We start from the raw sequence: 27,415 nt of genomic DNA, 5'->3' as shown, positions 1-27,415 counted from the left end.
TCGGAGACTATCTCCTCAAAACTGTTTGGCACATTCTTCAGAGCTGACAATGTCTTGTAGAAGTGACACATTCAGAAACACGGAAGGGCAGACAGAACAAACACATCAAAGCACTGGAGTTTACGTACTAAGATTTGTAATCCCTTATTTAAAGAAACTGAGCAAATGCTGTCCTTCATTGTGTAATACTTTGTCTTTCCTAAAAAGTATGATTTATTTATACATAAGCTAGTGACATCTACTGTTTCCAGGAAGACGTACTCAACCATGTATTCCGGTTGTCTTTTTATTAGCACAAAATAATCCTAATGCAACTTATTTGGTTAGAGGACACAGACTGATAATTGTGTTAAATGGCTAATGAACTGTAGTGCCAGTTCAACAACTGCTGTCTGAAAAAATGATACATTAGATGATTAATGAATTGCAGTGCCTGTTCAATAGCTGTAAAGAATGCATCTTTCTCTTCTTCATAACCATTTTATTTTCTAATTTGACTTTTAGAATTATCGATACCATATTGTTCAATATGAAAATTTAAAATAATTGATTGTAGACCATCTCCACTATCAGTTACTGTCTTAACACATAAAAACATGTTTCGTGGAAAGAGTAAAATAATACAGTGGTCTCTTACTTATTAAACTTGAAGGCAATATCATTTCATCAGCTAAGTTACTATGTAACTGCTGTTTAGAGAGGGACATAAAAGTGCCAGACAGCCAGATGTTCAAATACTTTACGGTGTTCGTGGAAGGGTTGCAACTGTTGCCGAATTTTTGTACACAAATCAGCTCACAAAAACATGGAAGTCCGAAATTTACAGCGCTTATTACTTCCCCCAGAACAATGTCTACTGAACTAAACTATTTCGAAGCAGTTGAAGCCAATGACCATTGTGGAAGCTCTCCAGTTTGTCAAGCAAGTTGAATTGAAGTTCCTGTTCACAGATGACTTGAATGCACTCAATAACCCACACAGCACGGGGGAGGAGGGCAGGAGGAAAATCATCTTATGAACATTATGCAGAATGAAACTAAGCTGCTAGCAATATTGAACCTTGATGAATGTATGGATTTCGTCACATTAGCACCTTGCACAAGACGGGTACCACATAAGGGATGCAACTGGCATTTACTTATGCTAATTTCAGTGCATCCAACAGCATCCCTGAATTTATAGCAGTGGTGTATAACAAACAGAAGGAACAGTGGAAAGAAACATGTTGGCAGAGTGTCTGCCAGTACTAAGGAATTCGAACCACTCCCCCTAGAAGATCATGATTTACTGACTGGAGAAGCAACGGAAGTCCCATATATCCTACCACCACCACCACCACCACCACCACCACAACCACCACCACCTACTCCAGTTCTGTCACAATCACCACCTATCCCATCAAAACCAGGGCTACTTGTGAAACCAGCCATGCAATCTACAAGCTAAGCTGCAACCACTGTGCTGCATTCTTTGTGGGAATGACAACCAACAAGCTGTCTGTCCATATGAATGGCCACCGATAAACTGCTGTTGCTGAGCACACTGCCCAACACATCATTCATTTCAATGACTGCTTCACAGCCTGTGCCCTATGGATCCTCCCTACTAACACTAGCTTTCCCGAGCTGCGCAGGTGGGAACTCTTCGTTCAACATGTCGTACGTTCCCGTAACCCTCCTGACTTCAACCTTGGTTATACAATTTTCTCACCCATCCAGCCCCTTCCCTGTTCCCATTTCAGCACTACACAGCCCTTATTCCACCAGTGCACCCAGTCTGTTTACTCCCCCCCCCCCCCCCCCCGCCCCCGCCCTCCATCTAACCTCCGAACTGCTCCTAGATGCCCTACCCTCTCTCCACCTCATCCTTGCATGCTCCCCAGCAGCAATTCACTGTCCCCACCCCTACCCTGCTATCCTCCCCCTCCGCACCCCAGCCTCCTCCTTATTCCCACCCAGCTGACATTCCCATCATGCACTGCTGCTGTTGCTCGCAGTGTGGCTTCAGCTGCCAGAGGCAGCTTGTTGGTTGTCATTCCCACACAGAACGCAGCACAGTGGTTGCAGCTTAGCTTGTAAATTAAATGGCTGGTTTCATACCGTGTGTGTGTGTGTGTGTGTGTGTGTGTGTGTGTGTGTGTGTGTGCGCGCGTGGGCGTGCGCTCTATTTTCAACGCAGACCTTGTTGGCTGTAAGCTTATACTGTGACTCAGCATCTCCGCTTAATGGTGAGTGGCAACATTCCTTTACATAATATTGTTACTTCCCATCCTGGATTTTCCGTTGTTTGACAATACCTAATTTCATGGATAAGGATTTATATAAGCTTCCTCTATCACCTCCAAAGGGAAAGCATTTGATTCCCTTATTTGTTTGTCGGACATAACATCAGAAGGTTATTGAAATCGTGTATTCTTTCCGTGCGAGTGGTTAAATGTATTTAACTATGCACAAGAGAGAAAGCAAACTGAAGCATCCAATCCCAATTAATATTACCTCTAGCCTTGCGTCAAGAGAATCAACTTAAAACCTTAGAATTAAAATAACCTGTACATATAATTCAGAAAGTATTCCAAGGAGTAGCTGTAACACCATGTTACACAACAGCACCAATCATTTTATTGTTTGCTCTTTGTCTTCTGGTTATACAATGGCATGCACAAGATAAGAGAGATAAAGAGTTTAACTCCCCCCCCCCCCCCCCCACTCTATAACCTATTTTGTTTTATTTTGTTGCCTGTTACTATGAAGTATTGTTATGTGAGTCGAGTGGAGATGTTTGGATGGGTGCATGACAGCAAGGTATTCAGCACCCGCATGAAAACAGATTGAGACAAGTGTCAGTAAAATACACAAAACAGTAAGATAAAATGGCATGGAAAACAAAGGTAACAAAAACTGGCAAACTATGTGTGTAACCCCACAGATGCACGGAACAAAATGTGGTTGAAGTATTAGATCATTATCTAATAAGTACACAGGATAAAAGTGGTATAAGGAGCTATGGATGTGGCTGGCTGACCACAAGAAGAAAAAAGGAAAAGCCAGCCACTCTGCAACATACTAAAACCTCCAGCCTACAAATTTAGGCCCAAATCCAGACACATCACAGAACTTTAGTCACACTCGTCTCATAATCAGCTAGAATAGAGGTTATATCCCCACCAATATCTGCTTCTACCCTTGCATCATGATATAAAATGCACTCTTTTAAAATATGATTAATACACATGTGCACGCCACAAGCATAACAAAACACAGGATCCTCTCGCCGGAGTAACAAACTATGTGTGAGTTGGAAGTGCCCAAATCTAAGAAGAGTGAGGGTCACTTCATTCTGCCTGCGCAACTGGCAGGAGGAACGCCACATTGGGTTGTCGACTTCACCAACCGCAGCTTATTGGCCGTCACTGCCAGCCATTCCTCATCCCACAACTGCACACACTTCCTGTGTAGTACAGAGACAACAGCCTGCAAAGGAATAGGACACTGCGCCACATCCTGTCCTCTGCAGGCCTCCTTGGTAGCCCAATTGGCCTGTTCATTTCTCCATATACCTACATGACCTGACACCCAGCAGAATGACACCTGCTTACCCTGACATTGGATCAAGTACAGTAGGCCATGTATCACCTGAACCAACTCCTCAGCTGGGTACAGGTTCTCTAACAATTTTAAGGTGCTAAGGGAATCTGAGCAGATGAGAAACCATTTGCCCCAAATATGATGCATCTGCTCCAATGCCTTCAGGATCGCGTGGAGCTCCGCTGAGAAAATGGTATGCTTAACAGGAAGGCGAATCGAACATATTGTTATGATCAGTTGTCAACTATTACATGCTCTTATGTATTATGGTATGAAGTGTACACTAGAAGAAACTATATATTTGAAAGCCCTTTGGATGAATATTCTTCACACTCCTATACACCATCTTGCTCGGTAACAGTACCACCTGAACATTCTTGGCCAGAACGAATGTTTTAGGTCAGAGCAATGCTTTGGTTCAGATCATAATTTATTGTAATTGATGATAACGCATATTAAGATCATTAGAGACAATGAGGAACACATTACCACACCGAAGTTATGCTGCACTAATTACAAAAAACATAGTAATTATCTGGTTAAGAAGAATTATCGCTACAAAAAACCACAACTTATTCCTACAGATGTTTTGTCAGAAACTAAGAGTATTTTAAAGATATTTTCATGTCGTGTATAGTTAAGTGAGGTCGGTCGTCAATTCGCTAGACAATAATGCCTTGCCGGGAGACCTGCTTTTGGTGTCTAGAAATTGAGACAGTTGTGACATCTTTTGAACTGGTATTCTGTATATTCATAGCATATGAGAAGGGAAGATAGCAAGCACTTCAGACCCTCTTGGAACATGCAGATCACATCTAGCAAAGAATGAAACAATTTGCTAAGAGAACACATTAGAATTGTCACTGAACAACACTACTACACACAGGGTAATTTCTCGCTGTTCGCTGTCTCGTATTTGAAATCTCACCTTATCAAAAATGGATTATTTCAGAATTTCCTACAAATGTGATCTTTTACTGATTATCTCACAATCACAACAACAATATATGAATGTTCTCCAGTAACCGCCAAGCAGTTTATGTACTTTACTCATCACTGCTAAGTGGCAGCAAATTATACAGATCCAGAATGCCAGGCAGATGACTCGATCAATGTTTTGTACAAAATACATGTGTTGTTGAAAGTTGTTTTGTCATTCAATGTTTATGAAGAAATGAAGCGAGCCACAAGCAAGGAGAAACAGGTTTGACGACAGCTTCTGAATAAATGTCCTACTTGGTTAATATTAAAGGAACAGTGCAATACACGATGTCTAGGTGTTGCTCAAACTTGCATGATTTAACTTATATCATCTCTTTAGCAACTGACGGTGGACGGTGTGGCAGTTCCTTAAAACCAAAATGTTGTGTTTCACAAGTCTTGGGAATTTTGGCACAGTAGCGATTAAGACAAACACACCAAAGATCCATATGGATGGAGGCATATTTTTGAAGGTAACTACAGATAGTTTTCTTTGATTTGCTGCATCCTTTTGTTGTTTGCAACCCAACTGCAACCAAACATGCATTCTGCTGTTAATTCCAATAGGCTGTGGGTGTAAGATCACACACTGTCCCAGCAATAGGTACTTATGGCTGAGTTAACACAATCTCTGCACACTTGCTTTCTAACAGTGACAGATATCCTAGCCAAGAAATTACATTTTTTGATGCTCCAATATTGAGCTGCTGAACACTTCATGCCAACACCCACTTTGCAAATGACTTACATTCTGTTTTATGACTATTTTGTTGTTAAAACGTGTTGTTCTCTTACTGAATGGATGTTGGCTGCCACCTAAGCTGCTTCATTAAAGCAATAATCTACTAATCTGTGAGATGCCCAATAACATGACAATAGATGCACCAACCGCCTTCCTTCTTTCTGTAGTAATAATAAGCAGCTACACTCATGGCTGCTTCAGACGACATTCTTCCTATAATGCAATGATATTTTTGCAAATGCATTATTTTTATTTAGATCTGTGTATTGTAAATGTCTTAAAATATTAGCAACAGTTCCTGCTGCTGACATTTGCTACAATGAGGTCGAACAGCAAATTGTAGTGGACACCAATGACCATACTATGGACAGCCTATCAACTCACACGTTTGATTTCCTTCCACCTTGTCTGGAAGTTTAGCACAACCTTTTTGTATTCTGAATGCCTCATTCTTCATTCCTATCTTCGTTGTCTGTCCAGTGATATCCAGTAACTGACCTATTTCATGAAGCGAAGGTTGCACATCCCCTAGTGAATCACAGGTAACAATCATACAGACTGATGAGACGATGATAAGAAGTTCAGTGTTAGGAACAACACACACTGTAAAATGTCAACCTTCGTAGTGTACTACAAGTTTATGCCTTCCTCCACAGGAAGTTAAAAATAATGGGGTACTTCAATTAAAATTGCTCTGCGATTGACAGATGGCAGTTGTGGGGAGATGAGCTGCTGGCTGGTACGCAACATCTGAAGTGCTCATGTGATCGACAGCTGCTTGTGCTCAAAGAAAGAAAGAAAGAAAGAAAGAAAGAAAGAAAGAAAGAAGTCATCTACTTATCGACTGTCACTAACGTCTACGAACATGGTTAAGGCAATGGTGCGGGCTGCTGCTGCTATGTAGGCACAGCGACGTGTGAGATTCCATAATCACTCATTATAGGCGAATAATGGCAATAATACAAACATTCAGTCACATACATAAGAAAGTAAAGTATTATCTAAATAAGTGGAGAAAATTTTGAGGTTATGTGAATACAACTGAATTTTTGGTAACTTAACATTTTACTACTAACAGATCTACGGCAGTCGTATCTGAATCACTTTGACTATTGCCTTTGTAGTCACAAGAGCTGCTGTCAGAATTTAATGAAATAGTAAGTTGTTTTATGTTATTTTCTACTACACACTTGTTCTACAATGCTTTCATTATTACTCCCTGCATGTGTCTCATGACATTATACCAATCTGACAGTGTGATCAACGTCTTTTGTTAATCTTTCTACTTCTGCCAGTGTTCATCTTTTGTTGTTCCTAGCCTTGTAACCTGTAATTTGAACCCACACAAGTTCAATGGAATTAAAATGGCTGTGATATGATCATCGTCTGAGAACCCTACGTCCTTATCTTTTTGCCAATTCATCTGTAACACAGAGCCACGAGATCCAGTAATTCACCCTTTCTACAGTTGCATGGTATATAAATTTTGTTTCTTTTAGCCAGTCGATGATGTATTGCTTTCTGGAAGTTGCTATAGGCACCTTATCAAGGATAGCCAAATGGTAGGAGATCATAAATACTGCTGATAGTCTGTTCCAGCTTTTGATGGATCTTTGATGTCAACAAGAGCTACAGAATGATTCACAGATTCCAAATTTGCACGCCTTTCACCACGATAAATCTCCATTGCATTTTAAAACATCAATGAACAGCTAAAAACCAAGGAATAATTGTTTACCTAAATTCTCAGCTTTTTACACCTCTCTCTTGAGACATCTAGCATTCAGTTATGCAGTACATAAGGGTGTCTGGATTTGTTTGCTAAGACAGCATACTGATTTTCCTGTGGAAGAAGGCACGAAGTTTTAGTACACCACGTATGCCGACACTGTACAGCAAGTGTCATTCTAGCACCAAACCTTATATCCCCATCATCAGCCTGTATGCGTATAACCTGTGATTAACTTTTAGATATGCAGCCTCCGCATTGTTAAGAATAAAGTCAGTTTATTGCACAGACAGAAGTATTACAGTAACTAAAATGAGAGCTATTAGTTTTATGACTGCACTACTAACACAACTTACTTTTCTTACAGAAATAAAAAAACAGTAAGCTTGACTGTGTATTTGAACTCTGAAATTTTTAGTCCAGTGTCTTTCTTTTATGCTTATGTGTCAGAAAGACAGTTTCATTCAATTTAATATTGTTACAGTTGCTGTAATGCCAACTTAGAATGCAGATTTGACTGATGTGATACATAAAGAAATGAACAAGAAACAAAAATCTGGCACACGGGGACAACTTTCTGGAATACAGTGGCATATTGCAAGAGTGTAAATTATGTTTACTCCACATTCTAGAGGTATGGTTCTCTTTTTACTCATAAGAACAACCTCAATATGATGGCTGCATTCATGTATAGTAGCATAGAACCAGAAGTCTACTGAATGTAAAGCAACTACATTTCTCATTGGAAGCTCTCTGAATTACATGGTGCAGGTTTTTAAATTTCTGCATCATCGTAACAACTACCACCACTAAATGCAAGCTATGATGTGGGACTGTAAGACACGAAGAAATTGAAGCTATTAGTCAAACAGTTTATTGATGATCATTTGATAAAGATTGTGAACTTGAGATTTTTCTTTTCAGTATTTTGGGCAGAAACTAAAACTTTTACTAAAGACTTCAGCAGCAGATATTCTTTTGCCTGATTTGCAATGCAAAGCAAAATTACTGCCGAATGTGTGCCCCCACTCCACCTCTCCCCCTGCAACCAGGTGGCCAATCACGTCTAGGACCCCTTCCAACACCAGTCGGTGCATCTGCATCATCTGGCAAGGGTTGTGTCCACAGAACAGGCAACACAGCAAGCATGTAGAGCCTGCCAAACAGCCATGAATGGCTGGTGCGTGGCACCTAACACTTGATTCGCAATAACATCAATCACAAAGTAATTTTAATTAGAGTACAGTGCCGACAGTGAATCACAGACAAGTCGGTGGTATTATAGGGGTGTTTTCAATCATCAGGGTCTGGTCCTCTTCTTGCACAGAAGGACATGCTACACGGTTAAGGATATGGACAAATTGTCTACTGTGTACTTTAGAGGGACATTTTGGAGACAACGATTGCATCCAAGACAATGCACCCTGTCAGAGCAGCATCTGTGAGGCCATAACTTGTGAAAATTGACATTCATGTAATGAACTGCTTGCCCTGAGCCATGACTTGTACCAATGGAACACCTTCAGACAGCTCATCAGAAGTCTTCCATCAGATCTGATGCTGTCATAAAGGTGAAGGGTGGACACACCTCTTATTAATAGGTATCTGGGTACTTTTAATCAGACAGTGTATAACAATTTCTAATCGAATCAACAGTTTTAAAATTTATATATATTATTACAGAAGTATACTGGTTAACTAATGAAACTAATTAAAGATCTCTGCAATACGAGTCTTTCTCGCACGATTTGTACACAACTATCAGGTAATGACATGACACAAGATAAAAATATTAACTCTTATTCCAAAATTACTTCAATGTTATGGAAAAGGATTCTTTTGGTGACGAAAACAGTATAAGCTTTTGGAAAAATTGAAGTTCAGAAACTCCAGGCAGAAGTGAGAAAAACCTTCCAACTATGTTAACAAATACAACTAGGTTACCAAATATTATGACCCCAGACCCACAAAGTGCACTCACAGCTCTAGGTGGTTGCTTCAACTGGAGGAGGAGGAGGAGGAGGAGGAGGAGGAGGAGGAGGAGGATGAGGATGATGATGAGGATGATGCTTGGTTTGAGGGGAGGGGACCAAACAGCGAGGTCTCAGTCCCATAGGGTAAGAAAAGGATGGAGAAGGAAGTTGGCTGTGCCCTTTCGAAGGAACCATCCTGGCATTTGCCTGAAGTGATTTAGGCAAATCACAGAAAACTCAGGATAGCCGGACACTGGTTTGAACTGTCTTTCTCCTGAATGCGAATCCAGTGTGCTAACCATTCTGCCACCTTGCTCGATGACGACGACATAATAATACTATTATCGATGACGATGACATAATAATACTAATAATAATAAAGAGTACAGTGTGTACCAGTGTTGCCAAATCAAATCCGTATACAGATTACTGAGAACTGCAAATCCAACCACAATTCAGTGGAAAGACAATTTTTTAGGCCAAAATGCATCTGTGTTCTATCATAGACTTCAGGCAGCTGTTTCCACAGTACTGTTAAGTTTTAATGAATCTGCAGCACGGTATCTCAGAAGAGAACTTTGTTACGACTGATTTCTTTTGAAAACTTTTCAAGTACTTTGTTGCAGCAATATCATCTTATGTACTAATACTATGGTATTACTGTTACATAACATGACATGTTGTGTGCAAACTACAATATCAAATCTTTTCCATTTGAAACCAAAATTATTATCAAACAGCAACACAGAAGATGGACATCTAATTACCAGCCATCAAAGGAGTACCAACAGTGACATGATATGAAAACTTGAAACACGAAGGAACATGTAACAGGGTGTATACATGGGAAAAAAAAAAAAAAAAAAAAAAAAAAAAAAAAAAAAAAAAAAAAAAAGACCGGATTTTCCCGTTAAAAACACACTTTTTCAGTGTTAAGTGACAGTATATTTTCCCTCGGAACTGCAAAACTTATCAATCTTTTGAATGGTTATGGTTTTATACACGCTCATGTCATGTGATCTCGCAAGCCGATGACAGCAGATATTCAGAGCATAGGACACGTGATGTAGTCAGCCAACAGAAACATCACGTAAGTAACACGAACACACAAACAGGGAAAGTTAATACTTTAAATTAATATACGTAGCGTAGCTACAAGAAAAGCAAAGCTTTCACATATAATATTGGCCTCTAAGGTGAAGAACTGGCAAAAGAAGCTAAGCTTTCGCATATAATATTGATCTTCTCTGCGTGTGTTACACTTGAAGATATCTGACACAAATGTGCCTGTAAAACTTTTAATAATGACATAAATGTCTGATCTTCAGAGTTCGAAATGCTTCTATAAATGGCTCGTCATCAAAGAGTTGATTTTTAAATGAGAGTCAAACCCTCTGTGATTTATGAAATACACGGTACATTCTCGCACATAGTTCAACTTACAAAAAAGGGTATTTACTTTGAAAGTAACACTTTTCAAACCACCGTTCGCAATATTTTCCCGCGACCTTTTAGAAATAGGTTTGTTTCTGCAGATGCCAGAGAGCGCAGGCAACAGGTAACACCACACTTGCGCAGCTATGACGACGTAGGAAGTCCGTATGTACGTACGTGTAAAACATTGTAAGATAATACATTATGTCATAAAAGAAACAAGACATCAGAGGATACTTCAAGAGCATATTATAAGTGTCTACTTGAAGTGCCCATTCGTATGTACAGATTTCCCATGAAGTAGACCTCGAATTGATATTAAGCTTTTCAGTGTGGTTTTCGGGATGTAAATGTTCTTGGAGCTCCAGAACTGAATTATATCGCGTTTCGTTCTTTATTATGCTATAATGCCATACGTGCTATAAGATGAAAATGTTGACTTGAAATGCAGCAAACAGTTGAAACTAGCCAATACTGTGGAATTAAACATTTCGTTTCAAACACACTGACTGCCCTCGCAGAAATTAATGAAAGTCAAATTTCTTTAGCAAACAGAGGAAAAAAAAATTATATATATATATATATATATATATAAAAAGAAAGATGATGAGACTTACCAAACAAAAGCGCTGGCAGGTCGATAGACACACAAACAAACACACAAAATTCTAGCTTTCGCAACCAACGGTTGCCTCGTCAGGAAAGAGGGAAGGAGAAGGAAAGACAAAAGGATATGGGTTTTAAGGGAGAGGGTAAGGAGTCATTCCAATCCCGGGAGCGAAAAGACTTACCTTAGGGGGAAAAAAAGGACAGGTATACACTTGCGCACACACACACATATCCATCCACACATACACAGACACAAGCAGACATTTCAGCGCTGTCTGCTTGTGTCTGTGTATGTGTGGATGGATGTGTGTGTGTGCGCGCGCGCAAGTGTATACCTGTCCTTTTTTCCCCCTAAGGTAAGTCTTTTCGCTCCCGGGATTGGAATGACTCCTTACCCTCTCCCTTAAAACCCATATCCTTTTGTCTTTCCTTCTCCTTCCCTCTTTCCTGATGAGGCAACCGTTGGTTGCGAAAGCTAGAATTTTGTGTGTTGGTTTGTGTGTCTATCGACCTGCCAGCGCTTTTGTTTGGTAAGTCTCATCATCTTTCTTTTTAAATATATTTTTCCCATGTGGAATGTTTCCCTATATATATATATATATATATATATATATATATATATATATATATATATATATATATATATATATATATATATATATATAATCTTTCTGAAAAGTCTAAAACATAAAACGTGTGTTCGAGGAAATTTAAGACATGTTATTTGGTCTTAAGTGTGCCGAAGTGCAGTGCCATGCATCTTCATACGGCATTCTTCTATCGCACGTCACTGTATTTCGCTCTGTGGAATTGAAGCGTGTATATTTTGTAATGGCTGCCATAAAACTATATTCAGGACAATGGAAATTGAAATGTCCTGTGGTGCCTCTCCTGCTCCCAGTTGGCAGGCTTGACAGCCTGCCCCTCTTTAAAAAAAAATCTCGCAATTAATAGCAGATGGGATTATTTGTAATCGGGAGAACAAGAACTCTTCAGAAAATTTGCATTCTTTATTGCCTATTAGCTAATAACTTGCTGTTTTGTGTGACATAAAATTAAATATAGGATACATAAAACCAATAAATCCAAGACACAAACAAGAAAGCTCCTAGCATTTTTTCTCTCTAATCTTCCTACAAGTTTACATGGCATGCTTTCCTTTCTGCGGAAAAATCTATTGCGATTATGTCACAGCTGGTGAAAGAATCTATTACCTCATCAAAGTTCGTCAAACGTTTTGCTACATGAAGAATCGAAATGTTGCTATCTAATACCAAAAAAGCTGTTAATACAAATAATACCAAACACTGGTGGTGTTTCTCGATCTGATTACGTCTATTTTGTCACTGTCTGCTAGATAAAACAAAATTGGCCTTTCTAATATTGCAGCAATTTTGTAACACACACCAAATACACGAGACTGTTTTGGCACAAATGGTCATTGTTATAACACGACAGAATATAATTCACGAAAGGCTTTATGTTAGGAAATACTCTTAGTTTCACATTTCATTCATATGCACCAGATTCTCAAGCATGAGATCGAAAAGTAGTATTACGAAATTTTGATATAAATTTGGAATCGTCTTATTCTTCCATAATTTGTGTGATGTCCCCGTTTCTTCTCCTTCCTCTTTCTGTCAAATTTTGTTCGCCGATTAACTTCACTAACCCTGCCAAAATCACAGGTTTTGTTATCCTGCGATTATTCTCCTGTTAGGCATTGTTACATGTTCGTACAACACGTTTTCTGCGTTACTTCTAGAATAAAACTTAAGCGGCTGCTAGCCAGGGACTGTACAACTGGTCCTTACTAGTGTAGTGATCTTGACTAAAATTTGCTATCAAATTTTCATTTTCTTGGATACATTGAGAAGATAATATGTAATCTTTCTCACCAGTTATTCCTGTTAGTCATTTATTTCCATTCTGGTAGTCTGAATCTATGGATTTCGCTAGTAATCATAACAACACTGATCATTTGCAAGCCCAATCAACCACATAATCAGACAGCTATTGGCATTCATCCATTCGGCTTCACTCCGCTCAGCTCGTATAGCCCCGTCCCCTTTTTTCTGCGTAAAGTTTATTTCTAGATGCGACAAGGATTCTCCTGACAGAGACATCACGTACACTATGCACGCATCCAAAAACCAACTTATGATTCATTCAGAAATCAACTTAAAATGTGTTCAAAAACCGACGGGGATGCGTTTCAAAATCATATGAATAATCGATAGACCAATGTGCGCCGATTGCTAGGCGCTTTGTGAAACAAGTTTTTTCCCCCTTCAACAACATGAATTTGGCGCCCCCTCTTCCCGGTAGCATCTAGCTGCTTGCTGCAACTGCTTGCACAGCCAACAGCCACATTCCTGTAGCCAGAAGCGGGAGAATCTACTACTCAAACGTGCATGCGCATGAGCCCGCTCTTAACTGCTAAAACAAATCTAATGTTAACAACTGTGACTTCACACTCATCGGAGGCAATTTTTTTAATGAAGCATTGCTTAGTCTTCCTAAAGCCTTTGACACATTTTGCTGTTGGCATACGCTTGCAAGAGCACTCTGTCATTGTTGTATATGGCGCATTTCCTTTGCAATTTAAGTTATTTTTGTTTTTTCTCTCATTTATGTTTTACTGTTGAAGTTTTATTCTGCAGTAGCAGGATACAGTAATACCCTTCGTTGGAGTATCAGTTCTTACCAGTCAAAATCACAAAAATTTAACAGAAAACAAAAACAATCAAAAATTCCAAGGTTTTTTCCCTTTTCTCCCAGACGAAAAAATTCCCAGATTTTTCCCGCATCTCCCCGTTGCCCCGGGTCATATACACCCTGTGTAATGTACAATTCACAGACGCCTATTGGTGCAAAAGGTCATATCAGACCTATGATACTCCTTATACAATAGCGAATTAAATCAACATGTAAAATCAAAACCTCTCCCATGAAAGAAGAGTCTTCAGATTGATGTTTTTAATAAACTTGCAAAATCCCTCTGGCAATCCAAATTGTACCTTCCTACCTACCAGCTTTTATCCATGTTGCAACCCTGCAAAATCTCCCTCATCCATCTGGCAGCCCACTCCCATTTCTTCCTCCGAACATTGGCAGAACTTACTGAATGGAGAAACAGATATTAACACCTGCATGTCAATATCTTACTCCTTGAGCTAGTTTTTGTAATTTCCATTTAACATATTGATGTCATATTTTCTTGTAAGGTCTTGGTGACTGTATCAAGTATCTATTACCATGTCAAACCTTAATGAGCTGTAAGGACAAACTAACAAGCTTATCTTGTGTACCCACATGAAGAGTAACAAAATTTGTATGAAGAGCTAAAGCATCTGATGTGACAACATTTATTACTGATGGGAAAATTTAGACTTTTTAAAATTATAAAGAAAGGAATGTAATGCACTACTAGCAACAAACACCTTAGGCAAGTCTGCTGCATTTAACAAAAGCATTGATACGAATACGATGCCAAGCTCAATGAGAACCTGAACACAACGTCAAGAGAAAGCTTGCAGTAGGAACTGCAAGTACAAAGGATCCTTTGTGGAATTTATTTTGTTCAATATCTTCAATTCTGTGAAGGCAAGTGACTGATTTAATGTGGCTAAGATTCTAGCTATGTGTGAGGTAGGTGCATGCGCGCATGCACCTGTAGAGGTGCATGCATACTGACCCCTTTCCATTTTCTATTCTTTCTAATCTTTCAAAAGTAGGTATGAAATAAAAATATCTACAATTTTCTACCTTGACTACTTACAGCTATGCTAGGCAAAATGACCCTGCATCACATCACATCCCACCCCACCCCATCCCATCCAACATCCTTCCAAGGAAGCATTAAACTCCATTTTATGACTTTGCAACTCCTGAGCATAGGCAAGTTATTCCAGGTTATTTGTTGGTAATCAATTTTCTCAGATAAAATGAATTATGTTGTTTTCTAGTAAGCTTTCACACAGTCTGCCAATGATTATAGATGTCTGGCTTGTGGGTATTGTTCCACCTTTTAGAGAAACTTCTTCCAAATACCAATACCCTCAACACAAATTCTCTGAATTGCAACACCCCAGAACCCTGAACTTTAAGATATAAGAATACGTCTTTTAAATTCTACACGGGCAGAAAATTTTCAAGAACTTAGGTCAGACTGTTCCGCATGCCTTATGGAGAACAGGTGCCCGTCAACATGACTGCTGGCAGGCACAGATAGTATAGACTACCAATGGGGTGGCCCTACTGCACACGCTCTGCATGTGCACAAGCCACTTTGTGATCCCTCCCCTTGAGCTCTCAGCAGGGAAGAATGATCACATAGGCTAGCCCATGTGTCATCTATTTGCTCACCATTGCCCGAACTCAAGCAATCTATCTGAATAAGCCAAACACGTGAATCCTATGTATGCCACAAACACCGCTTTCAAAAAGGCTTTGGTAGAAGTCAATTTTTAAACAAATACAGATATGTGCATGCAGCTGTTATTTCTGTTCTTGTAATCACAAACAATACGCAAACCGCTGCAATCTAAGTTCTACATTTGCATGCTTATACTGTGCACAGCAACACAAATTTGAAAACACCATGCCTACTAAAATAAAGGGAAAAGAATGGAGGAGACACTAAGGTAGAAAACAGTGAGCCCATTGATTTCAAATGCAAAACATGAAGTTTTCTAAGCTTTTTTTAGTGGCGATCACTGCTGTTAGCAGAATGATCAAAGGATACAATCCCTACAGTTAGAGAATAATTTCTGTGTTTTGACAAAGCCGTGCAAATAACATAAAACAAAATCAACTACTTTTCAGGACTTACTATACTGTGAGGAAGGCCAGGGACAGCGCCTGCTCCTGCACCTGCCGCGCCGCCACCAGCACCAGCTGCTACTGAGTGTGGCACCTGGTCGTGTGGTGTTGTTGAGTGTGCCTGCTGCACAGGCAGTGCTCCAGTGTAATAACCACCATTCATGCCATCAGCGTAACCTGCGGCAGCGGCAGCTGTCCCTCCCAGGAAGTATTCCTTATTCACACAATTGCGTAGGCAGTCAGGAATACGTCCAACGATAGCCCGCCTTATTTCACTGGCTGCCATCTCGCGCAGTTCTGTGCACGACGCATCCGAGTAGAACGCTGCATGAGGTGTACACAGCAAGTTCGGCGCATCTTTCAGTGGACCTGAAAAATTGAAATCGTGAATACTCTACATAACTTCTTCAAACAATGGAAAACCCAGGATAGAATGTAACAATATTATGAAAAGGAAAGTTGCCACTCACCATCTAGCAGAGAAGCTGAGTTGCAGATAGGCACAACAAAAAGACTGTCACAAATAAAGCTTTCGGCCCCTATGGCATTCCTCAGACACACACACACACACACACACACACACACACACACACACACACACACAAGGCTGTAGGAGCCGAAAGCTTTATTTGTGACTATTTTTGTTGTGCCCATCTGCATATCTGAAACGGTTTTAAAATGTATTACGATGAGGCCTCTCTAAAATGGCCAATGTTATATAGCACTGACCTCTGGCTAAGTTTACTTTATTAAATCCTCAAAATCTTTCATAGCACCATAGCCAGATACAATTTTTGTTGGTATTCAAGCCATGTCGATTGTGACCCCATTTCAGTAGCCAACATGATTTGGACTAGATAACATCTGTGCTTTCCCATGAAACGGTATTTTGAGAAAAATCCATCTGTGATCTTGATACAACGAGCTTTTTGAAAACAGTTCAGCATTCAATGCTACAATACTGTTCCTTATGTGACCACAATTTGGTCCTGGATTCAGCAGGAATCTGGTAGCACACTGAGAAGAGAGAGACCAGGCCGATTAAGATCCATCAGAACACAAGAAAATGTGCAGATTGTGAGAGCTGCAGTTCAGCAATCACAAAGAAGTTCTGCTCAAAGGCATTCAGTTACATTGGGGATTTCAGACTTCAGTTTGAGCAAGATTTTGCATTTTGATTTCAATTTCCATCAGTTCAAAATAATTATGATTCAAGAATTGAGCCCAGCAGACTACACCAACCACCAAATCTGTGCGAGCAAATGCTTACACAGATCCCTCTGGAGGCAGCTTTCTTCAGAAGCAACGAGGCACATTTTTACTTCAGTGGTAGGGTGAATAACCAAAATTTTCACTATTGGGCTGAAAATACCCCTGAATTATTCACGGAAGACTGTCACTTTCCCCTGTACTATCAATATGGTGTGTAGTATCACAGTTTGGCTTGACACACTGTTTCTTCCTTGAAGAAGGTGTGATTGAATTCCAGAATGTTACAAAATATTCTGCAGCCCAGAATGGAAGAGACTGTGGAAGAAGATGGATTAGGGGACTTGTGGTTCCAACAGGATGTGGCTACAGACTACACAGCCCAAAATTCATTTAATGTTTTGAGACAGACGTTTCCGAGACATCTGATCTCTCTGAGGGATCATGTGGGGTGGCCTGCACAGTCATCAGATCTGGGCATTTGCGACTTCTTTCTTTAGGGCTAATTGAAGGAAAATGTGTTTAATACTGCCCTCATATCCCACCAGAGCTAAGAGAGCTGGTTATTTAAGTAGTTACCGTCATACCATGCAATGTGTGAAAATGAGCTGTTCAGAGTTTCCAAGATCGTCTCTAAAATTTTATTGCTGTTAATGGCCACCATTTCGAGGACATGATTTTCAACACTCAACGAATATAAAATAATATGAACGCGCGCGCACACGCACACGCGAGCGCGCGCTCGAAACACGCACACGCGAGCGCGCGCTCGCTGCCATTGATAAATCATGTGAACCATTTGTAACACTGAGTACAGCTGAAGCACTTATCATCATAAGCTTCCTGCATCATTTGGTCTGTCTCTGTAAAGGTATTCTTGAGTTTCAAGCAAAATTTAATGCAGATGTTTTGCTCTTCTAACTCTGCCACCTCGAAATTCGCAAACTGTGCGACAATGTTCTATTCAATACAGCACTGAACAGTAACTAACCGACATACGACAATGAAACTTCCCGCAGTTACACAATAAACACAGGCATGTGCAGGAATGCCAACCAAACTTTACTCCAAGACACCATCTGCACAAAATTCGAATGTTTTGGAATTTTTTGAGCAGACCTTGTAAACAGTTGTTTTGTCACACACATCGTAAGCATGAAGTCTTGCAAAGCCTTTGACACATTTTATTGTTGGCAGACTCCCACCACAGTCGAGAAGTTGTGTGCTAAGTGAACGGCCTCTATTTCCAGGAAATTTTGCCCACACAAATGTGCATGCTTAGCTGTGCTGTTGGAAACTTATACACATGGCAAAAGTTGAACAGAAAATAGGCATGGCGTGGACGCACCTTTACTGCGCATGTGCAACTACAAACATGTGGGAATCCCACGCTTGGTGTTGCCTGTGCTCATACACCTTACATCACATTTCTGTTTAGAATTTCATGCTTAGTGGGCATAAAACGATCATGTGCAACATGTTGTTAGGAGGGCATTTACAGAATTATTGTACTTAGGGCAGTATTGTTTCATTATGTCCTATACACGTAAGGAATGCAAAATAAGAAAGCATTTCTTGGCGTAATATTCATTTCAAAACAGAACCCCACGGCTCAAAATATCCTAATATTTTGGAATGCGGCAACTTTAACAAAGATTTTTTTAAAATTATCATCAGTACTCTGCAACACTTTTCTAGCATTTCCAATCAGGTTTCATGACTTTTTTGAACAGTATAAAAATTAACAAGGTTATCCGTAAAATGAAGGTTATGTGTAAAGCGAAGAAACTGTAAGATTGGCAGTTTGTATTCTACTCCAGGAGTAAATATAAAGTCTTGTGGGTAGGTACAATGATGAAACACAGTGTGCTGCCAGTCTATAATTTACCAAAGGATGGTGTTCTATAAACTTAAGACTTAAACAACACATACTAACAAATAACGTAATGTCCAGAGAAGGAAGGAAACACGTGTTCAAACATGTCTTGTGATCGAAACAAGTTGTGTTTCACAGAAATCAGATTTGTAAAATTCTGTGAAAGCTGTCAATATATTTGAAACAAAACATTTTATTCAATACCACAGACCAAATTTGCCTGTTTAGCAAGCTTCAATTGAACATTTACGTAACTTCATACACATGTTGCATTAACAGATCTCACATTATGTCATAAAAGAAACAGGGCATCAGAATACTCCATAAGCAACGGAATTTTGTACAACATGCTAAAATGTATTAATTCAGCATGAAGTGCACACTTCTATGTCCAGATTCACACTGAATTATGCCCCTACAGGAATTAATCTTATCAGTGTGGTTTTCAGGATGCCAATTTTCTTGGCGGTACCAGTACGTACGAGGTGTATTCAAGTTCTAAGGCCTCCGATTTTTTTTCTAATTAACTACTCACCCGAAATCGATGAAACTGGCGTTACTTCTCGACGTAATCGCCCTGCAGACGTACACATTTTTCACAACGCTGACGCCATGATTCCATGGCAGCGGCGAAGGCTTCTTTAGGAGTCTGTTTTGACCACTGGAAAATCGATGAGGCAATAGCAGCACGGCTGGTGAATGTGCGGCCACGGAGAGTGTCTTTCATTGTTGGAAAAAGCCAAAAGTCACTAGGAACCAGGTCAGGTGAGTAGGGAGCATGAGGAATCACTTCAAACTTGTTATCACGAAGAAACTGTTGCGTAACGTTAGCTCGATGTGCGGGTGTGCTGTCTTGGTGAAACAGCACACGCGCAGCCCTTCCCAGACGTTTTTGTTGCAGTACAGGAAGGAATTTGTTCTTCAAAACATTTTCATTGGATGCACCTGTTACGTAGTGCCCTTTGGAATGCATGCAATGGGTAAGGATTACGCTCTCGCTGTCCCAGAACATGGACACCATCATTTTTTCAGCTCTGGCGGTTACCCGAAATTTTTTTGGTGGTGATGAATCTGTGTGCTTCCATTGAGCTGACTGGCGCTTTGTTTCTGGATTGAAAAATGGCATCCACATCTCATCCACGGTCACAACTGACGAAAAGAAAGTCCCATTCATGCTGTCGTTGCGCGTCAACATTGCTTGGCAACATGCCACACGGGCAGCCATGTGGTTGTCCGTCAGCATTCGTGGCACCCACCTGGATGACACTTTTCGCATCTTCAGGTCGTCATGCAGGATTGTGTGCACAGAACCCACAGAAATGCCAACTCTGGAGGCGATCTGTTCAACAGTCATTCGGCGATCCCCCAAAACAATTCTCTCCACTTTCTCGATCATGTCGTCAGACCGGCTTGTGCGAGCCCAAGGTTGTTTCGGTTTGTTGTCACACGATGTTCTGCCTTCATTAAAATGTCGCACCCACGAATGCACTTTCGACACATACATAACTCCATCACCACATGTCTCCTTCGACTGTCGATGAATTTCAATTGATTTCACACCACGCAAATTCAGAAAACGAATGATTGCACGCTGTTCAAGTAAGGAAAACGTCACCATTTTAAGTATTTAAAACAGTTCTCATTCTCGCCGATGGCGGTAAAATTCCATCTGCTGTACAGTGCTGGCATCTCTGGGACGTATTGACAATGAACGCGGCCTCATTTTAAAACAATGTGCATGTTTCGATCTCTTTCCAGTCCGGAGAAAAAAAATCTGAGGCCTTAGAACTTGAATGCACCTCGTATTATCTCACGATTGATTTGCTACTATGGCATTACACCAAATGTGCACTTTAAACTTGGCGAACAGTTGAAACAAGCCAACAGTGTTGAATGAAAAACTCTGTTTTGAATAAACTGACCGCCTCTGTGGGAAAGATTAAGGAAAACCAAATTTCTTTAGCAATTGAACAAAAATAACTGATGTTCTGCAAGAAGATTATTGCTCAATTGCCAACACTGCGGAAATAAAGTAAAATCAGAAATCTACAACTCTTAACATATTTCAGTCTTCCCAATGCTTTTTAATTCACCCCAGCCAAAGAAATCCGTTTTGTTTTCATTTGACGTGAGAGCTGTAAATGAAGAGAAAACAGCAATATCATGAAATGTTTACACAAGTAACATGGAGACTACATGCCCCCACCCTTTTCCACTACAACTCAGACTGCTCTGCGCAAGCGCAAATGTTGCAGTTTGGTGTGCTCAAAAAAATTTCCTGGGTAGTGCCTGGCTTACACAGCTAAAAGTCACACTTCATGTATCCAGAAAAGGGAGAAGTTGCTGCTCAAAAGCAACTAAAGCCTGCTGGCAACTAATCAAATGAACCTAACGTAAACTGTTATGACGCCACACTTATGAAAAGCAGTGTACTGTTACATAGTTTTCATCCTAAAGCCTTTGACACATTCTTCTGTCATCAAACACTTTTGTATGCATTGTGTTTTGTTGTTTTAAATTACACATTTTCTTTGCCACTTATATTTTATATTGATGTTTTTCTCTGATTTATGTTTTATTTCTACAGTATTATTTTGCGGTAGCAGGCTAAAGCAGTATTCTGTTTGAGTATCTGGAAACTAAAACAATGAGAGATTCCTGGGTTTGTCCCAGATGAAAAACTTCCTGGGTTTATCTCAGACTTCTCAGTTGTCCCGGGGTGTATAAACCCTGATTTGATAGAGTAGTAGTGTAGAGAATTAATGACACACACAACAACAGAGGTTTCCAATTAAACATGCAGAGCAGTATACCAAGTAATTTGATTCATTTGCTGCTTTTCACCAAGATCAAAAGTATTCACCCACAGATGCAGGTGTGGTTTTGCTTTAATGCCACAGAAGCTCCGAGGCACGGATGAAAAGAAGAGTTTCAAACCTTACTGCCACTAAATCTTGGAAGATAAGCAGTAAATACAGAATCACGATCATCAGCTTGTAATGCTGCACTTTGCTCAGTTATTTTTCCTGTAACTTATAAACTTTCCGCAATGTCTACAGACCACACACAGCAAGAAAATAGTGACAGTACATAGAGGTATTAAGAAGTTGGTACATATTAAGATGTTGATAGACAACTTTTTACAAACCTTGGAATACATTATATGGTTCATTCTCATGAACATCAAGTGCTGCAGCACGTATGCGACCTTGCTTTAGTGCTGTAGCCAAGGCATCATCATCCACGAGGCCACCACGTGCCGTGTTCACCAGGAAGGCCCCTTAAAGTAACAAAAAAAGGAACTGTAATTGGACTAGCAATTATACTGCACTGTAAGCTAAGAAATGCACTGCTAATTAAGAAAGTTTCTTGTTTTAAATGACTCTCAACATACGGAATACTTAACAGTGCCTTTCTACAAAAATTGTGTGTTGAGTGAAAATCCAATACAAACCTGGCCTCATCTGTTTGATGGTGAACTCATTTATTAAATGATGGTTATGCTCATTTAGAGTGCAATGCAGCGACACACAGTCTGACTGGAATAGTAAATCCTGAAACAGACCATATTGCGAATCATATGACTAAACCTAAAAAACACCATTTAATGTGTACAAAATCTTAGCATTAAAATGTCGAGGATGCTTCTAGTGCCAGTGGACCACAGAGCGAACACTCAGAACCACAATGGACCAAGAACTGAACACCAGCGCACACTAAACTAATGGAGTAACGCCTAAGGATGTTGCTAGCAGAAGCAGAGTACAAAGGGAACACCTGGAGCCAAAGCAGACCAAAAACAGAACACCACTACGCGGACAGGTGCACTGGACGGAAGGGTGAATGTCTAAGGACACTGCTAACAGGAGCGGAAGACAGACGAAATGCTTGGAGCAGGACATAGAGGGGAGACTAAGTATAAATACTGGATCTGTTGTTCTCGATAAACAGTGTCCAGTAGCACCTGGTGAAACCAGTCTAAGGATCGTACATAAATGACAACAATATCTGGCAGAATACCAAACACTTCAAAATATAAAAGAGCGTATTGTTTGTTAGCAATGGAACATCGAATAATTCATCAAGATGTACAAAAAATGATGGACGACAGGGGTAGTTCTCGTCAGACAGAAGGGTGGCAGTTGGTGGTTCTGTGTGAATTGCAGGGAAGTTAATGAAGTAACTAAAAAAGATGTTTGCTCTCTTACATGAATCAATGATGCACTGGATTGTTGGAAGAGAGCCAAGTTTTTGTCAACTCTGGACTTGTACTCAGTACTGGAAAATAGAATTAGGTGAGACTGATTGCAAGGAAACTGCATTTAACACTCCAGAAGGCCTGTACAAATTGAAAGTAGTAACATTCAGTCTGTGGAAATGACATTTTAATATCTCTGAAACTATTGATTAACGCACCAAAAGCCAAAGCTGTTTGTAATTGTCCAAGACAAGGTGGCCTAAAACTTAATCCAATAAAGTGTCCCTTTGAAGTTTAAGAAACCTAAATACTGGGACCTCGTGTATGAAACACAGGTGTGCAGTCAGACCCAGAGAAGGTTACAGCTGTAGCTGAATTTACTATTCCTAAAAACACTTTTGATTTGAGAAGCTTCCTTGCATTGTGCTGACATTATTGGCATTTTGGAGTCTTTCATATCTGATGCTAAATTTATATAGGCTCAATCTCAACAAGATTCTTTCTATATCCTACGAAAAGCTCTAAAAACTGACCCTTTGCTTGATCTGTGTGAAGAGATAGCTACAGAGATGCTACTGGGCATGAATTTGGTGCAGTTCTGGTAAAAATTTCATACAAAAAAAGAGATGGTAATAGCGTTTGCTTCCAGGACACTTAAGAAAGTTGAGAGAAACTACTGGATAATGAAACGAGTGTTTTGCTGTTATTTGTGTCATATGCAAATTTTGACAGTATCTCTAAGGAAGGCCACATTCAGTTATTACAGGTCCATCATTCGCTTTGTTGACTGATGGGCCCTAAGGACTTGGGGGATGGGCACTACACCTTCAAGAATATGACATTACCATAGTGCAAAGAAGTGGGTTCATTGCAAGAAAAATTTTGACCCCTCTGGAATGTGCTACCTACCACTGGTACCTGAACACATGCACTTATGTTGCACAGAAATACCCCAACATCCCTGAAGCTAGTCATTTAGGATTATTAACACATATGTGACAGAAACTTCCCGGCAGATTAAAATTCCACATGACAGAATCTGGAAGATCTTTTCCTGGAGAGAGTTATTTAGAATTGTTCATCACAAAGTGTTGCACTGTCAAGAATGCCAGAGGAGAAATCTGGTTCCCCAGAAAACAAGTTGACATCTCATACTTATTCTAGCAGCAGAAACACCTTTCCACTGAACTGAAATTGACCTAATTTGGACTTCCACTAGTGGTAATACATGGATTATTGTTTGTACATCTTACCTAACCCTGCATTTCCCAAACTGTGCACTGCGTAACACTGGTGTTCCGCAGGAAGTGATTAAGTGTCCTGTGTGAAACTATTAATACTGATCTTTTTTTGTGACACTACTGGTGATATTAACTAACCTTCAAAGTGAACAATGTTTTCCCATACATATAATGTTTCTGAAAGTGTTCCATAAGCTTGCGAATCCCAAGTTCTTCATTTGAACCTGTGGCTGAGAAACAAGAAAGAAACCATCCTATCTATGTAACTCAACATGTACAAGAGGAACTAGGATGAGGTGTTACCTTCTGTGACATTTGTCTACAACACTGTCAAATAAGGAGCACCTTGGAGTAACAATGGACACTGTGTTCCCATTTCATCATGTCAACAGCAATAGCGTGAGACGGTCGTCAACCAAGGCTGAGAAATTTTGTCAGTTAGCTTGACTCCGCATCATGCGGAGTCAAGAAAAGGTCTACCAAAGCCTAAAGTGAGCGTATCACCCTATTTTGTTGTAGCCTGGCAATCTTATCTGTATCTTTACTCCCGTTCAGCAGTTTGGTAGGCCTGAAAAGCTTCAGACCATATAGCACTGTTAAGACAGTTATTTGCTGTTACTTATGAAGCCAGAGATTTTGATCACCGTACTAGATGATGAAAGATTAGAGACATCGTCCATGTCCTTCAAAAGAAGTTTTATATGGCTCCCACCAAATCACGGCTTCAGCACATCTCAAGAAGTTGGAAAGTGATGGCAAGTGTGACATCTACAAGTTCAAGTAAGTCCCCTGCCAAAGGAGGCACCAGCCCTTGGTAGCTAGGGGACGTAGGACTGATAACTTTTCCCTAACTAGGGCTACTTGACATCAAGATGCTGCTCTTTTAAGGAGGGAGCAATGTCACAAATGAAAAGAAGCAAATATTGGTAGGGTGCAATGAATAAAGTGTTGGACTCTCACGTGAACTGTCGTGAGTTTGACCCCCACCCTCACTGTCTGTCAACATTCATTTCTAGTACCTCCTAGATATTCTGAGATACAGTTCTCTGGAAAATCAATCTCTCTCTCTCTCTCTCTCTCTCTCTCTCTCTCTCTCTCTGTGTGTGTGTGTGTGTGTGTGTGTGTGTGTGTGTGTGTGTGTGTGTGTGTGTGTGTGTGAAGGGGCGCGCTGAGTAATCTTCTGACCAGAATTAGTTCGCTCCATGCTCTGGTATGTGTGAGGTGAGCATTCAATTCATCTTTCTAAGTTTAAACCAGTGTTCGTTAATCTTCTAGCTATGAGGGTGGTTTGAAAAGTTCTCTTAATGGAATAGAAAGAAAGCACTTACATCACTGAAACTTTTATATTTTACAATGTAGTCTCCTTGAAGATTAATGTACTTGGTCCAACAGTGTTCCAGTGCCTTGATACCATCTCAAAAATGAGTTTCCTTCAGGCCTGCGAAATAGTTGTCACCTCCGGCTATCAATTCTTTATTTGAAGTGAATCTTCGTCCACCAAGAAAATTTTCAGTTTTGGGAAGAGATGGAAATCTGACAGAGCCATATCAGGTGAATACCTTACTTCATGTAATTTTGCCATGGCGATGGAATATGTGCGGGCGTGCATTGTCTTGATGAAAGATGACTTTGTTCCATGCTAAACCTGGTCTTTTTTTCGTGTATCTTTGTTGCAATTTATCCGGGAGTTTAGCACAGTATTCTCCAGTAATTGTTTGTCCATTGGGGAGATAGTCTACAAAAAGAATCCCCTTCGCATCCCAGAACACTGATGATATGACCTTTCCTGCCTAAGGAATTGTCTTTGCTTTCTTTGGTGGCAGAGAATCTGCATGTTTCCACTGCTTTGACTGTTGTTTTGTCTCTGGAGTATAGTAGTGGACCCACGTTTCATCTGTGGTCACGAACCAGCGCAAAAACTCTAGTTCGTTTCTCCTAAAACAGGTCAAACATTGTTCCGATATGCCCATTCTCATGCATTTTTGATCCAGCATCAAGAGTCGTGGCACCCACATTGCAGATAATTTTTTCATATCTAATTCTTCAGTTAAAATGTGGTATACCCTTTCAGATGACATCTGGCAAGCTTGAGCAATTTCACGCACTTTCAGTCGGCGATCCTCCATGGCCATTTTGTACATTTTTGCAATGATGTCTGGAGTAGTGACATCTTGGCCGACCACTGCACGAATGATTATCTAAACTCTCCCAACCAAATTTAAATTAATTTGTTCACTTGGCAACAGTTGAATATGAAGGAGCAGAGTCCCACAGTAAATTCTGGAAAACAGCATGAATGTCCATTGCATTCATACCTTTCTTTACTAGTACTTAATCACTGCTCGAATCTCTATTTTTTTCCATCTTTGCAAATCACTATACAGGAACAACAGAGCTATGTGTCTGCCACAGATCTCTTCCAAGAGCACTGATGTGGCATGTCTTTACAGGCAACAGTCCAACAAATATCACGTGAACAACTGGTTGCACTAGCACTGACCTCTCGTGGCGATTCCAAGACCTTTGTAAACCATCCTCGTATGTCTAAGGATGCCCAATTCATGTTGGCTATGTCGAAATAAGATACAGACATAGTTTTAACAACTGGGGTTTTGCTAACACCAGATTTTAAGTGAATAAAGCTTATTTATTTCAAAGAAAATGAGTGGTGGTGGGTGGGGGAAGATTGCCGATCATTTAAGGGAAAGTTTGAGTGGGGGGGGGGGGGGGGGGGCGGCGTTATAAATTACTATGATGATGATGATGATGGTGATAAGGAATAGGAAAACATGAACATAGAACAGGGTGGAAAAGGAAAGGAAAGGAAAGGAAAGGAAAGAAAAGAAAATGTGGACAAGCATGAAAATGGGGAGAAGCATGGAGGAGGCCTTAATGGAGGATAAAGTGGGAAACCACAACTGTACATCAATAATCAGGTTAAGGTTCAAATGGCTCTGAGCACTATGGGACTTTACTTCTGAGGTCATCAGTCCCCTAGAACTTAGAACTACTTAA

At 40.2% G+C, this 27,415-nt stretch overlaps 1 protein-coding gene across 4 annotated transcripts in view; it reads right to left on the bottom strand.

Moving 5' to 3' along the window:
* The window catches only part of LOC126175598 (C-terminal-binding protein), a 209,071-nt gene that overhangs the window by 24,795 nt on the left and 156,861 nt on the right, over window positions 1-27,415 (bottom strand). For all 4 annotated transcript variants that reach the window (XM_049922472.1, XM_049922469.1, XM_049922470.1 and 1 more), the window contains exons 6-8: window positions 22,416-22,515; window positions 22,110-22,241; window positions 15,887-16,245 (exon numbers count right to left, since the gene is read on the bottom strand). In XM_049922472.1, coding sequence (XP_049778429.1) covers window positions 15,887-16,245; window positions 22,110-22,241; window positions 22,416-22,515 — 591 coding nt within the window. The remainder of the gene's footprint in view (window positions 1-15,886; window positions 16,246-22,109; window positions 22,242-22,415; window positions 22,516-27,415) is intronic.

The sequence above is a fragment of the Schistocerca cancellata genome, chromosome 3 (genome assembly GCF_023864275.1).
Source record: "Schistocerca cancellata isolate TAMUIC-IGC-003103 chromosome 3, iqSchCanc2.1, whole genome shotgun sequence".
Classification (NCBI taxonomy): Eukaryota; Metazoa; Arthropoda; class Insecta; order Orthoptera; family Acrididae; genus Schistocerca; species Schistocerca cancellata.
Note: the sequence above shows the minus strand (reverse complement) of the source record. Positions and strands in the feature narration are given on the sequence as shown.